We start from the raw sequence: 12,979 nt of genomic DNA, 5'->3' as shown, positions 1-12,979 counted from the left end.
TGGAGCAGACATTGATTATCAATCACCGAAATATACTGCACTGTGTGATAAAGGACTTAGAAATAACACATTAAAATAATATTAAAATTAGTCAATAATATATGAATATTAATATGATCTATATAATTATAATTATATTGTTATAGTATTATACAATATATAATATAATTTATCATTTATATAATATACAATTATATTAGATATATTTATACTAATATATACAATTATATAAATATTGTTTTTATTAATATATATAATATAATATATTATGGTATATTATGTTATTATATATTATGGTATATTATGTTATAATATATTATAAAACATATATATAATATATTATGTAAAATATATTATATATTATGTTTATACAATTTTATGAATAATATATTGTATATTATGCATATAAATATATATATTATTAATATATATCATACTAATATTCATAATTAGTTTTGATAATCAGTGGTGATAAGTTTATACCAATCGACTACTGCAGGCTGGAAGCGTTATAATAAATACATTTTCCCTGGATCCCCGTAGGAAAAGGGAACGAATCAATGTCGAGTAGTGTACGTACATATATTCGAGACATTTATCGCTTGGATCACAAAGAGTGCTGATCGCGCGTAGCGTGATAAGCGTCTCTCTCTTTATCGGGGAACTTGGTGGGTAGATTCGGACTGTGCAAGTGGCACTTTGCGGGATACATGATGCCCGCGACGTCCACCTCGTAATCGCCCGATAACACGTATTCGTTCGTCACTTCTTGCGGCTGGCCTTTCGAATCCAAATTTTGCACGAATCCAAGACACACCTAATCAACGTTTGAGGAGAAAAAAAAAACATGTTAATAACGCTATCGTGAGTTTTTTTGGAGTTTATTTATAAATAAAAAGGACGAGAAAAAAATACACTGATACTTTACTTGTTTCTTAAAAGTGAATCCGTAACCCGTGGTTGTGGTCATCCCGCAATACTGTCCGTTTCGATAAATAGGCTCGCCGCCCCAGCTCCAAGTATCAAACTCGGGATCGTGATCGTTCAACAGCAATTGCACGTATTTGCGCTTGACTCCTTGTTCGCGCTGTCTCAGAAGAGCGTCTCTGCCAATAAAGTCGACTCCCTTCTGCGAAATGGAAAGATTTCGTCAGAATAAGAGTTTACACACGCGTAAAAATTAATCAATTTTTTAAAAATATCTACATCGAATTTCACTCTCCATGATCTTCCGCATTCCAAAGGAGTGGTGAAGGTATCCAGGTCTTGTCCCCAAAATGCGTAAAACTTCTCGACGCGTAAACCCCTCGTCGCGTAATAACCGGCGTGTTTCACCCCGTACTTCGCCCCGGCGTCTATCAGCCTCGTATAAACGTGCAGCGCAAACTGAAATTACAGAATTACAATCAGGAAAATTTCGCACAAACTTTACATAAGTCAGAAGGAAACAAAATTTCTTCTTTGATAAAAAAATCATTATATAGCTTTAAGCAAAGGATGTATGTGAACGATTAGAGATTGTTGTCTCTCTCGGGTTGTATTACCTCGTTTGGAATATACAGAACGTAGCCAAGTTCTCCGGTATGCGTTAGATTCATCGTCCGGATGCCGTTGGCAAGTCCAACATCCAACTCCTAATGAAAATAAGAAATATAAGTTAAAGTATATTTTCGAGTTCCTTATTTCAAAAGTTTGTATTACCTTAAACGTGAAGAACGGAAAGTTCTTCGGATTTAAATCCACGTCTGTCAATTCGGTCAACAGTTGTCTGGTGGCCGGTCCCATTATGCAAATCGCGGTGTATGCCGATGTAACATCTGATACGGCAACCGAACCGTCCGCTGGCAAGTGTCGGCGGATCCAGGTTTTGCAACGTGTTTGTTGAATAGTCGGGGCGATCATCATGTAACTAAAATCCAGTTTTCAGACATATTTATACATCTCAATTTCCTTCTACACAGAGCAATCCGCATTACTGACGATACAAAAAACCAGGAGGCGATCGTTAATTAATTCTTTAATTTTTAGTTTTTTTTTTTTTCAAGAAATAAAGCCTCGTTCAAAGAGGAAAATTAATCTTACTATTCTGCGATTTACTTTGTCATACAGAATCATCATATCATTCTTGATTGTATCGTCAATAAAACGACTCGAGTATACGAATTTATTCATTGCAACTTACTGATTCGGCGCGATTCGCGCTAAACTACAATCATTCTCATAGCCGCCCTGATGATTCTGCATACCGGTATGAATAATACTTCCCACAGGCACATCAACGTCGTTTGAGCACAAGTACTGCAATAGATCCACGACTTCCATGTCGTTCGACTGTAAAATATAAAAATATAAGGTATTATGAAGAGAATATCACAAGAGTTTATTAATTTAAGTACTTTGCGAGTCTTGAAATTTAATAATTACCCATAAGTCGATCTTCGTGAAGGAGGAATAGTCGCTGAGACCGATCGCTTCTCTGCAAGCGGCGTATTCTCGAGCGACCGCGTCGAACCAAGGAGGCTTACCGAAGGTATTCGTGTAAGCTATTTTGTATCTTTGAAAACCGTCAGGGAACTCCAGATCTATTTTCAATTATTCAATCATTTATTTTATTCAATTATTTTATTTTTATTTATTTATATTATTTATATTTATATGTATTTACATTATTATTTTTATTTATTTAATCATTATTTTCAATCATTACGAGCAATAGGAAACAAATCTTGATTTTCACAAAATAACGATCATCATGTGAGTCTCGTGTAGTATTGAGTATTACCGCAGTCATCGTCCAATTGGAACCAGGACGGTCTCTCGTAACCCATGACCTGGCCGAAAACGGCGCCCGCGTCTCTCAATTTCGGATAGATCGGCGACATCCTCAGGTTCCTTCCGGTTTTGAATTCGAGATGCGGATACTGCAGGGCGTAATGCATTCCGGGGACCTCTCGCACCCGATCGCGCAGAAACTTGCGATTGTTATGCAGCCCGAGGAAACGCGAGACATCCAATTCGTACATATCTAACGAGGTCGATCCGTCGACTATCAGTTCCGCCGTAGCGCGACCGACTCCGCCGGCAGCGGATATTCCGACCTTTGAAAAAAAAAAAAAAATTATTGTTTGAATTACTTGAAGAACCTCGGGAAGCCAATGTCAACGATCAACTAATTAACTAACCGTTTTCATCCCGGCAGCGATGTAATAATTACGTATTTCCGGAGCCTCTCCTACAATCCACCTGCAATCTGGGGAAAACGCTTCCGGACCGTTGCAGAGTCTCTCCAGGATTGCGTTTCCCAAACTGGGAATTCGATGTAACATCTGTTCCAGTAAAATGTGAAAGTGATCCCAGTCTTCTGGTAAAAATCGCTTGTCCGTGTTCTCTAAAAATAAATAACAATAAAATTTTTTAATCGGATACTCATGATTACATAAAGAATATACTTATTGTTAAAAAGTGTAAAGTAAGTTTGTAATTTAATTTTAAGACATTAAACAACAATAATTAGCTGTTTCAATGTAATTTCCTTAGCAGAGAAAGTGAATTTACATCTAACCAGGAATCGCACCATCCTCGAACGCTGGTTTCGCGACTGGCTCGAAACCACCGGCCAACAGCCGTCCGTTGTTCTCCCGAAAATAGATATATCCGTCCAAGTCGCGTATGACAGGTGTCATCGGATCTAAATTAGCAATAGGTTTAGTGTGTAAATAATAATGTTCTACTGGATGAAGTGGTACCTGCGTGTAAAATGCGAGTATAATACATTATTTTCCACCAACGAATATCTTCCTTTACTCTTTTCTATATAAATTACACAGATACTGACCTTTACATACGGCTCGCTTAGTTTACCCACATTCCGTGCCCAAAATCCAGCACAATTTACAAAATGCCGGCATGCAATGGTACCTTGCGTTGTCTCCACTGCTTTTACTTGGCCATTCTGATTAATAACTTTTGTAACTGCACAATTCTCTAATACTGTAACACCTGAATATAATGGAAAATATTTAATTTAATTTAAAAGGCAATTCATAGTAATATGTCTTTGTAAATATCTTAATTTTTGAATTTTTTATAAACACAATACCTTTTTGTCGTGCTTCTTCGATCAATGTCAAACAAATCTGATACGGATCACCGACGCCATCGTTTGGAATCCATAATCCTCCAACTAGATCGTCAATGTGTAATAATGGACATAGATCCTGAATTTCTTCCGGCGAAACTAAGTGACACTCGATGTCGCGTGACCTGAGACATTAAGGAAATCAAAATATAATAAAATATAAAATGTCTAGTTGTAGTAATTATCCATAGTAAGTATCCATTAAAATATTTACACAGATTGTGCCTTCATTCTCCTGAACAAAACCATACGATCTCTCGTTCTTGCCAAAGAAAGACTGCCGCATTGCTTCCAGCCTGTCGCGAGACCTTTCTTCTCCAATTCCTTATACAGGGCAATACTGTCTTGAGCAAGTTTCACTTGCGCTAGACTGGGCTTGAAAGCTCCCACTAATCCTGACGCATGCCATGTCGTTCCACCTCCTAGTCTAAAGTATACAGATATGTATATGAAATAAAAATATATAATTTTCATATATCGCAGAAAAATAAGAAATAAAAATGTATAGAAAGAGATTTTTTTCATTCAAAGGCATGTAAAATTTCATTTTAGAGAGGAAGAGATGATTCATACCTGCCGCTTTCTATTAAAACAGTCTCCGGTCCTAATCCTATACGAGATAAGTGATACGCAACAGCACCACCCATAACTCCACCTCCACATATGACGACTCGCGCTTCTTTAGGAAGTACATACTCAGAGTCTTCTGAAGTTGCACCGGCGAGTTTCGTGACAACTTCCGCCGTTTTATGATTACGAGAGAAGACTTTGCTCTTCTGCGACGCGCATCTGTCGTACAACAATTTGGATCGTTTCCACATTTTGATTCAAGGTGATGTAAGAAATGACTTCTTTCTAAAATTCTATCGTTCTTCTCGGGCTACAGAAAAAATACAATAAATGTATCCGTATGATTTTTTCGTAACCAAACTCATGTTTCGTATGTTTGACGTTTTTAATCAGTAATTACATTTTTTTTTCTTCTTTTTTGCTTCCAACTCTGAAAGTAATCTCGCACACATTTACATTTAGAGTTTATCTATTTTTGTACTTAAGCTAGATTATTTTATTTAGTCTTTACCACAAAGTTAAATATTATCTTTAGAGATCTTTGTATAACAACAATCATAAAGAGAGGTTACAGCCGCTTTCGACAAACTGCGACATTTCTACATCCCCCTTGCCTCTCTCCACGAAAACGGGTAATTTTGTGTTGGAGAGAGAGAGAGAAAGCGAATGAAAGAAGAGAGAAACGAGATACCTCACGTGGCGCTGATAACAGTCACATCAGCTTGGTTGGTTACATCGATATAGATATATATATACAGTGCCGTAACTAGGCAGGGGCAACAGGGGCACAGGCCCAGGGCCCAGAACAAAGAGGGGGGCCTTGAAATAAAACTAAACAAAAAAATTGTTCAAATATATTTTCAAATTTTTACTTTTAAATTGGAGAAGAACGATTATCCAATTTTTCCATAATTTCGATTGAATATAATACTGTTAAAGATATTAATTATGATGATATAATCAATTAATATGCTGCAATGAAAGCCAGAAAAGTGCAATTAAAATAATTTTTATTTATAAATATGAAATAAATATGAATGATTTTATATATATCTTATCTTATTTCTTGTGTACATAATAATTATTTATAAACAATTGTTACATCGTTTTCGTTTTATTATTATTTTTCCCCCAAAATAATTAAGGGATTGAAAAATAAAACCTTGCCCAGGGCACATAAAAACCTAGTTACGGCACTGTATATATATAAACATCAATTTCATTTACGTAATTAAATTTTTAATTTAAAAAAATTCGATTTTACACATATATATAATTTATTACTTTTTGCAAAATATATATAATATATCCTATATAAGAGAACATTTTTTATGATAATGCTCACATATACGTATATAACTTTCAAATTATCATACATGTATTATCAAACTGACATAAAATTTCCTTCCAATGCATTATCCAAACCAATGATTGCCCATACATTCTCTAGTCCATTCCGTTTGACACACCCAGCACCAGTGATAACCACATCCCGCTCTTGTGCACACCATGTGCATGCAGCCTCCTATAAATAAACAATTGTTTGTAAATGTATGAAAAATATTTGCGATGTATTTTTAAAAAATTTTTTAAAAATCTAATTTTTTAAAACAATAATTCCAAAGTGTTGTATGTATTCCGTTGCACTTGAATAAATTTATAAGATAAGATAGGATTGTATTCAAAGTCCAGTTATGTATTTTATGAAAAGTTAATTCAAACGTACCGTCTCTTTCAGTAGGAGTTCTGCACTTTGGACAAGGTTTCGTAGATATTTGTATTGTCTTTTTACTAGCTTCGTCCCATTTAGCCTAAAACAATGCAAGTAATGTTAAGTTGATTTCTAAAAAAAAAAAAAAAAAGAAAAGCTGCATCTTTGATGTACTTATTAACTTACTTCGTTAGCTTTGAGAGGATCCACTGAATAATGTCTAGAAGAAAAGACATTTGTAGATGCGTCCGACATTTGCGACTCACATTCTCCTACATGAAATCCTTGTAAACAGATTCTACAAAAAACATACTGAAAAAAATAATTAGATTAAATTTAAGAATTATAACGATGAACTGATTATAAATGAGTATGATTGATCAATAATAATCATACAATTAATAATCAAGTAAATAAATAACTGCAGTTTTAAAATAATGACGAGATGTGGATAATTAAAGAAGTTTAATATTACAATTTAAAAAAATATACATAAAATTTAGATTTATATATAACAAATTATAATCACAGAAAAGAAATGTGTTACTTTTGATACAACTTATGCAATTGTTAATCGAGATGATATATTTTTATAAAGTTTTTTTTCTGCATAAAGAGAGTTACTTACACCACATCCACCGATACACTGGATTCTGCGACACTCTCTATCATCGTCCATAGAAGGTGGTATAATGCCCATTCCACAATCTGGTCTCGGACACAAAAGTCCACCAGCGCGTAAAACATATTCTTCTGTACTAAATCTCTGATATCTCTCGTACTGTATATATTAAATACATCATAAATGAGAAGTTGGGGAAAGTCAAATTAAAATAGTGAATTTATGAAGATAATTTTTTGTTACAGACCTGTTCCATGCCAAGAAGATGGAAATGATGCACTTCATGGATAAAAGAATTAGGACATCCAGCCGGACACGGTAAAGTATAGTAATCCTCATCGAATTCAAATCGTCTCTCGTGTAAACGTACCGTACAATATTCACGAAAGCAATCGAGGCAAGTCACGTGACCAGCTTCACATGGAAATACTAATACAGTATCTCTACAGCAAGGAATATAGTACAATTAATAAGTTTTATAAATTATCAAATTTTTTTCTGCTATATGTTCTATCATAAAGCCAAATACCTGATATCTGTGCACGCCAGACAAGGAATATTTCTTAAATTTGGCTTTATGAGATAGAGCGGTACAGCTTCATCGTTTTCTCCTAGACTAGGATGACTTGCGCATTTAAAATAAAAATGTGCATAAGAAACTTGAGATTCTGTCTCCTCTCCGCTTGAAGTTACAGGGCAAAAATCACTCTCGCAGTTTACAGTTATCCTCCTTGGTTGCAATACATCTGGCCAGCATTGAGGATCTCTATCGACGGTGACAGCGCCGCTGCCGCATCTCGCACATTTAACCCTCAGTTTACCTACTGTCACATTTTTACATGGCGCTGAACAATATACGTAAAAATGCGCTCGATTTTCCTGCTGCTCTGTCAACAATGATAATATAGAGAAAACGAATTAATCTTTTGTATTTATTATTTGAATTAATTATTGTGATAAATCAATATGTCATTGCCACCTTCTAGGGATAAATTTTGATCCGATTCATCTAGAGGTAGATCCATGAGTGTCTCGTTCATAGGTTTGCTGCCACCGCTGTCATTCAAGTCGGATGTCTCAGATATAGATTCCTCTATAGGATTTGCGGCATTCTTTCTTTTATTAAGCATTCTATGAGGCGTACGTACTGCGTGTAAGATACTTTGTTGACCTAAATCGCATTCCTGTAATTACAATATTGTAATCAGATATGCAAATGTACAAAACTATCTCTGCATGTGTGTGTGTGTGTATGTGTATATAAATAAGCTCACCTCTATTATAGTTGAATTATGCAGTTCTTTACCTGCAAATATAATTTTTATGTCTTCTGGCGCTATTCCCATCTGAGGCGCAACAATTTCTTTCAAGTTCTTTATATCCCATTTCGGGTCTAGTTCGACAGAGAGTGTGCTCCCTGTATTAGTTTTGATATATATGCTCAAAGAACTCGATATCTTACGTTTGCCGAACCATACTAATTGCAACATTCTGAGAAATGCGTTTTTCACTAAATTAAACCAGAAGCTCATAGTCCGCAGCACGATCAGCTGATTCGTGATGTCAGAAATACACGACTTGGTTAATTTTTTTAGGTTAGTTTATTTACTTCCTCATACTTTACGGATAAGCTGAGAAAGGCACACCGATACAAAGTAGTTCATTTCGAAAATATAATTGAATTATGAAGATATATGTTGTGTGCACTGTTGCCAATTTCGTTTGTTCAATTGTTTGCGATTATTTTTTTTTCATTACAATGCACTTGTTGACTTCCTATATTCTAGATTCTAGATGTTCCTCTATCCTGAATCAGCTGTTTCCTTCTCCTCTCCCGCTTTTGACATTTGACCGTGCGGTTCTCATATCACACATATACACACACACACACACACACACACCTGTATCAAAAAGAATACACTGCCAATTTCAGATCGCGCAACCATAGAATATATAATATTATAGCACGTGTCGATGTACGCGGTGCGCGGCGCGTTCGACTTTTAATCTTCAAGTGGCGCTGCGGCTGCGGTCGCGCCGTCGCGAGCGAGGAATTCGGTGCGCGGAGTGGGGGGAGAGTGGTGGGGAGTGGGGTGAACGCGCACCAGCGCGCGCATCCCCCCCCCATCGCCCCCCACTCCACGCACCGAATTCCTCGCTCGCGACGGCGCGACCGCAGCCGCAGCGCCACTTGAAGGTTAAAAGTCGAACGCGCCGCGCACCGCGTACATCGACACGCGCTCTAATATTATATATTCTATGGTTGCGCGACTTGAAATTAGCAGTTGTATTCTTTTTGATATAGGTGTGTGTGTGTGTGTATATATATGTGTAATATGAGAACCGCGTGGTCAAATGTCAGAAGCGGGAGAGGAGAAGGAAACAGCTGATTCAGGATAGAGGAACATCTAGAATATAGGAAGTCAACAAGTAAGTGCATTGTAATGAAAAAATAATCGCAAATACAGAATACGTCGTGATTCCTGCGAGTTTTTGCACAAAATTGTCATTTAATATCATCTCCATTCATAGTGACATCCAAATAGGGTTTGCATATACATTATACATACTATAGTTTTATTTTAAGAAATGACGTACTCTCCATATACTATTCGACATACAAGATGATTCATGACAAGTGTATCACATGCTCTTCAAAAGTTTGTGATCGCAAAAGCGCATATTTTTGTCCGATTTTGGATTAATATACATTACATTTGTTGCTGAAGCTGGTATATATTTTATTACATCACTTTATGTATGTGTGTGAAAATTAAATATAGTTTGATAGATTTAAAATCAATCAATTTTTGAACTTACGTTTTCTTAATTTTAATATTTGTGTTGCAAAACTTTTTCATTATCTACATCTTTTCTAAAATTTCAAAGTTTCGTAAAAAATCGTATATCAATTTTTTTTATCTCAATTCGCGTAGAGTGATGCAGATTTATTATGAATTACCCTGTATTGAGAAAAGAAAAATTAGTCTTAGGTATACGAGAGCCCCTCAATAATGGCGTCTCCTCGACCCAAGTCACCACGAACTCCGATCACGAAGAAGGAGGATAAGGAGGAGAGCTTTTGGGATAAAATTGGAACGCTCGGACGGAAGAAACGTATTAAGGAAGGTACCGTTTAATTTTCATATATATTTCGAATAATGCAAAATTTCTTCGCAAACTTGGTTACATCACTGATCAACGAAACGTATATATCCTTATATGGAGCGAGACGTGTTATTTTATGAATTCAATCTATTTGCAAACAATAAACTTTCTTCATTTCAATATGCGTATTCTTCTTAAACTGATACTTCTATTAGAGATTTAATTCTGATATATTTGATTGAGTTTTATTTGATTATTTTAAATATTCAAGATTAAGAAACATTAACTAATGTAATAAAAATATGATATTTTTAGTACAAGAGGTTCAGGAAGAAGGGAAACATGCTATCGATTCACCTGGATATGCTGCTAACCCCGATATGCCACCAGAGGAATATGCTATGGACGAGAATGAAGAACGTTCCATGATAGAACCAAAATCTTTGGAAGATCCCAAGCTGCAGGAATTGATATTCGTTTTAATCGAATGGATCAATGATGAATTGGCTGATCAGCGTATTATTGTTAAGGATATTGTCGAAGATCTTTACGATGGACAAGTGCTGCAGAAACTTTTAGGTAAACAAGTATTTATAATTTGGAACGTAGAAAGATTACGTAGAAGAATTTGTCTATGATAGAATAAAAGCAATCGAAATTTTTATTTATTTGTAAAAAATTATCTTAGAAAAATTGACCGGAGAGAAACTGGATGTACCCGAAGTAACTCAATCCGAGGAAGGGCAGAAGCAAAAACTCACTGTTGTCTTGTCTGCCGCTAATCGAGTATTGGGCCGATATCCGCCTTACAAATGGAGCGTCGAATCTGTACATTCGAAGAATGTTGTCGCGATTTTGCACCTACTAGTTGGCCTAGCTCGGCTGTTTCGCGCTCCCGTTAGACTGCCGGAAAGAGTTATCGCTCAAGTGGTTGTGGTACGTAAGAAGGATGGTCAGCTCATACACAGAACGGTGAGAGAGGAATTAACGACAACGTATGACGATTTGGGTATGCGTTGCGAGCGCGACGCATTCGATACTCTTTTCGACCACGCACCAGATAAATTAGCTGTTGTGAAGAAAGTAAGTTTATTAATTAGCTCTTATTTGTCATAATTTTTATTTTTTTTTATTAATTATATTGATTTTGTTATGTTATTAATCTTCTATTTTTTTTTTCAGTCTTTGGTAACATTTGTAAATAAACATTTGAGCAAGGTACACTTGGAAGTGACTGACCTGGATACTCAATTCCACGATGGTGTCTTCCTGACTTTGCTGCTTGGTCTCTTGGAAGGCTTTTTTGTCCCATTAGGTAGCTTTCATTTGACACCAAAAACCATTGACCAGAAAGTTCATAATGTTTCATTTGCATTTGATATTATGCGAGACATTGGGCTACCAAAACCCAAAGCTCGACCTGAAGGTTTGTATTCTATTTCTAATTTCTAACTGTACAAATGAGAAGAAAGCAAGAAAATTTTCTTTTTAATATCCTTCTGATTTTTAAATTTTAAATTGCTTCTCTTACAGATATCGTAAATTTGGATCTAAAGTCTATCCTTCGTGTTTTATATAATCTCTTCACAAAATATAAAGGGATAAATTAATAAAAGGTATGTGTGCATTTGATTTGATGTTATGAACAATCATGTCTTATTAAGATGAATAATATAATTGTGCTAACAATTACGACGTGACTGCCATTAAAGAGTTAGTATATCGTGTTTAATAATTAGATTTTTAATTGCTTTTTACATTTTATCACGTCATATTTTCTTATCTTCTCTTTTCTCGAAAGCATAAATACATGTAAATATATTTGTTTTAATTGTTGAACAAGCAAAAAGATAAAGGAGCTACACAAGTAAAAAGAGAGGGTTAAAACAAAACATACACATTGCAAATTTTAAATAACGTGCCTTTTTATATACATATATATATATATATATATATATATATGTATAATATATATTTTATAAATAATATTTATTTATACAATAGTTTTAACTCTATATTGATGTTTTTGTATAAACCTGTGAATATATTTTCATTAATAAATATTTTAACTATATATTTTCTCACATATACAAATCTAGTCTGCTATGAAGGAATAGCTGTGTATGATTAATCTCTGAAATACAATAAATTGTATTCTTCATCATATACAGGATGGAACGAGATGACTGTATAAAAAAGTAAAATATATACAAATTATTATATATGAAATAGAGAAAAGATATTACCAAAATAGGTTCGACGTTAATGTGTGAATGTAACGTCAGTGTTGACTATTTACGGTTTACGGAATTGTGTCAACATGATCGTACCTGCCGCCGTCGCTCCAAGATGATCGATCGGCCACGTACGTGACAGCTGTCTATCTACTGTCTTTCTTTTTATCCGACGAAAGTGATTGTGCACGAGAACGCAATTCAATATGGATCATTGAATATTGCTTGATACTGCAGTAAATATGTAAAATGCAACTGCGTATCGATATAGTGCACGACGGCGTAAAAATACTTTCAGAGTCCCAGATATTTTTATTTTTCTTATTATATTAGATGATTGCAAAAGTTCGTGCCCGATTTGCATAGATGGATTAATAACTTCAAATCGGGCACGAACTTTTGCAATATATCGATCGTAATAACATCGAATCATATATATGATATCATATATTTGAATTATATTTTTCTTTCTCTCTCGCGGTCTTTCTATGTTAATCATAGATATATAATATGATATGTAATATATCTATGATGTTAATTTATAATTTATATAATTTATATAAATTTATATTTTATATTTATATTTTTTATATTTA

General features: G+C 34.8%; 3 protein-coding genes across 9 annotated transcripts; 1 reads left to right on the top strand and 2 right to left on the bottom strand.

Moving 5' to 3' along the window:
• Nucleotides 1–307: 307 nt before the first annotated feature.
• Nucleotides 308–4,959, bottom strand: LOC145932757 (pyruvate dehydrogenase phosphatase regulatory subunit, mitochondrial). The gene is made up of 14 exons (XM_083031979.1): nucleotides 4,712–4,959; nucleotides 4,353–4,565; nucleotides 4,100–4,263; nucleotides 3,836–3,999; nucleotides 3,563–3,746; nucleotides 3,183–3,388; nucleotides 2,783–3,098; nucleotides 2,425–2,582; nucleotides 2,183–2,331; nucleotides 1,702–1,909; nucleotides 1,545–1,634; nucleotides 1,207–1,386; nucleotides 929–1,129; nucleotides 308–817 (listed from the first exon to the last, which is right to left on the bottom strand). The coding sequence occupies exons 1-14, from the start codon at nucleotides 4,957–4,959 to the stop codon at nucleotides 608–610; spliced, it is 2,691 nt and encodes an 896-aa protein (XP_082888105.1). The 3' UTR covers nucleotides 308–607.
• Parvin (beta-parvin) lies at nucleotides 4,830–11,764 on the top strand. Of its 5 annotated transcripts, XM_083031986.1 has the most exons (7): nucleotides 4,830–4,970; nucleotides 7,287–7,359; nucleotides 10,029–10,170; nucleotides 10,465–10,728; nucleotides 10,838–11,232; nucleotides 11,332–11,575; nucleotides 11,683–11,764. In XM_083031986.1, exons 3-7 carry the CDS (start codon nucleotides 10,056–10,058, stop codon nucleotides 11,757–11,759), a joined length of 1,095 nt encoding a protein of 364 aa, XP_082888112.1. In that variant the 5' UTR covers nucleotides 4,830–4,970; nucleotides 7,287–7,359; nucleotides 10,029–10,055; the 3' UTR covers nucleotides 11,760–11,764. The 5 variants fall into 5 exon arrangements, with proteins under 5 accessions (XP_082888112.1, XP_082888110.1, XP_082888113.1 ...); XM_083031984.1 differs by lacking the exons at nucleotides 4,830–4,970; nucleotides 7,287–7,359 and adding an exon at nucleotides 9,264–9,471; XM_083031987.1 differs by lacking the exons at nucleotides 4,830–4,970; nucleotides 7,287–7,359 and adding an exon at nucleotides 9,469–9,588.
• Nucleotides 5,794–9,035, bottom strand: Park (E3 ubiquitin-protein ligase parkin). Of its 3 annotated transcripts, none has more exons than XM_083031982.1 (9): nucleotides 8,747–9,035; nucleotides 8,316–8,672; nucleotides 8,021–8,225; nucleotides 7,571–7,928; nucleotides 7,289–7,484; nucleotides 7,048–7,200; nucleotides 6,606–6,731; nucleotides 6,435–6,519; nucleotides 5,794–6,233 (listed from the first exon to the last, which is right to left on the bottom strand). In XM_083031982.1, exons 2-9 carry the CDS (start codon nucleotides 8,571–8,573, stop codon nucleotides 6,124–6,126), a joined length of 1,491 nt encoding a protein of 496 aa, XP_082888108.1. In that variant the 5' UTR covers nucleotides 8,574–8,672; nucleotides 8,747–9,035; the 3' UTR covers nucleotides 5,794–6,123. The 3 variants fall into 3 exon arrangements, with proteins under 3 accessions (XP_082888108.1, XP_082888107.1, XP_082888106.1); XM_083031981.1 differs by having other exon boundaries at nucleotides 8,807–9,035; XM_083031980.1 differs by having other exon boundaries at nucleotides 8,316–9,035.
• Nucleotides 11,765–12,979: the final 1,215 nt, after the last annotated feature.

Source organism: Prenolepis imparis, unplaced genomic scaffold (genome assembly GCF_030444845.1).
Source record: "Prenolepis imparis isolate NDT839.2.m4 unplaced genomic scaffold, iyPreImpa1.0 SCAF_2, whole genome shotgun sequence".
NCBI classification, from domain to species: domain Eukaryota; kingdom Metazoa; phylum Arthropoda; class Insecta; order Hymenoptera; family Formicidae; genus Prenolepis; species Prenolepis imparis.
Note: the sequence above shows the minus strand (reverse complement) of the source record. Positions and strands in the feature narration are given on the sequence as shown.

Bases quoted from the DNA above. Each gene is read 5' to 3' on its own strand.
- LOC145932757 (XM_083031979.1), bottom strand. From the start codon at position 4,959: ATGTGGAAACGATCCAAATTGTTGTACGACAGATGCGCGTCGCAGAAG. The intron at 4,264-4,352 runs GTAAATATTTTA...TTAATGTCTCAG, and splicing joins AGAATGAAGGCACAATCTGT to GTCACGCGACATCGAGTGTC. The intron at 1,387-1,544 runs GTAATACAACCC...CTGTAATTTCAG, and splicing joins TTCTGTATATTCCAAACGAG to TTTGCGCTGCACGTTTATAC.
- Park (XM_083031980.1), bottom strand. From the start codon at position 8,573: ATGAGCTTCTGGTTTAATTTAGTGAAAAACGCATTTCTCAGAATGTTG. The intron at 7,929-8,020 runs GTGGCAATGACA...CATTGTTGACAG, and splicing joins TCAAAATTTATCCCTAGAAG to AGCAGCAGGAAAATCGAGCG. The intron at 6,234-6,434 runs GTACGTTTGAAT...GTTTATTTATAG, and splicing joins AACTCCTACTGAAAGAGACG to GAGGCTGCATGCACATGGTG.
- Parvin (XM_083031986.1), top strand. From the start codon at position 10,056: ATGGCGTCTCCTCGACCCAAGTCACCACGAACTCCGATCACGAAGAAG. The intron at 10,171-10,464 runs GTACCGTTTAAT...TGATATTTTTAG, and splicing joins GAAGAAACGTATTAAGGAAG to TACAAGAGGTTCAGGAAGAA. The intron at 11,576-11,682 runs GTTTGTATTCTA...CTTCTCTTACAG, and splicing joins ACCCAAAGCTCGACCTGAAG to ATATCGTAAATTTGGATCTA.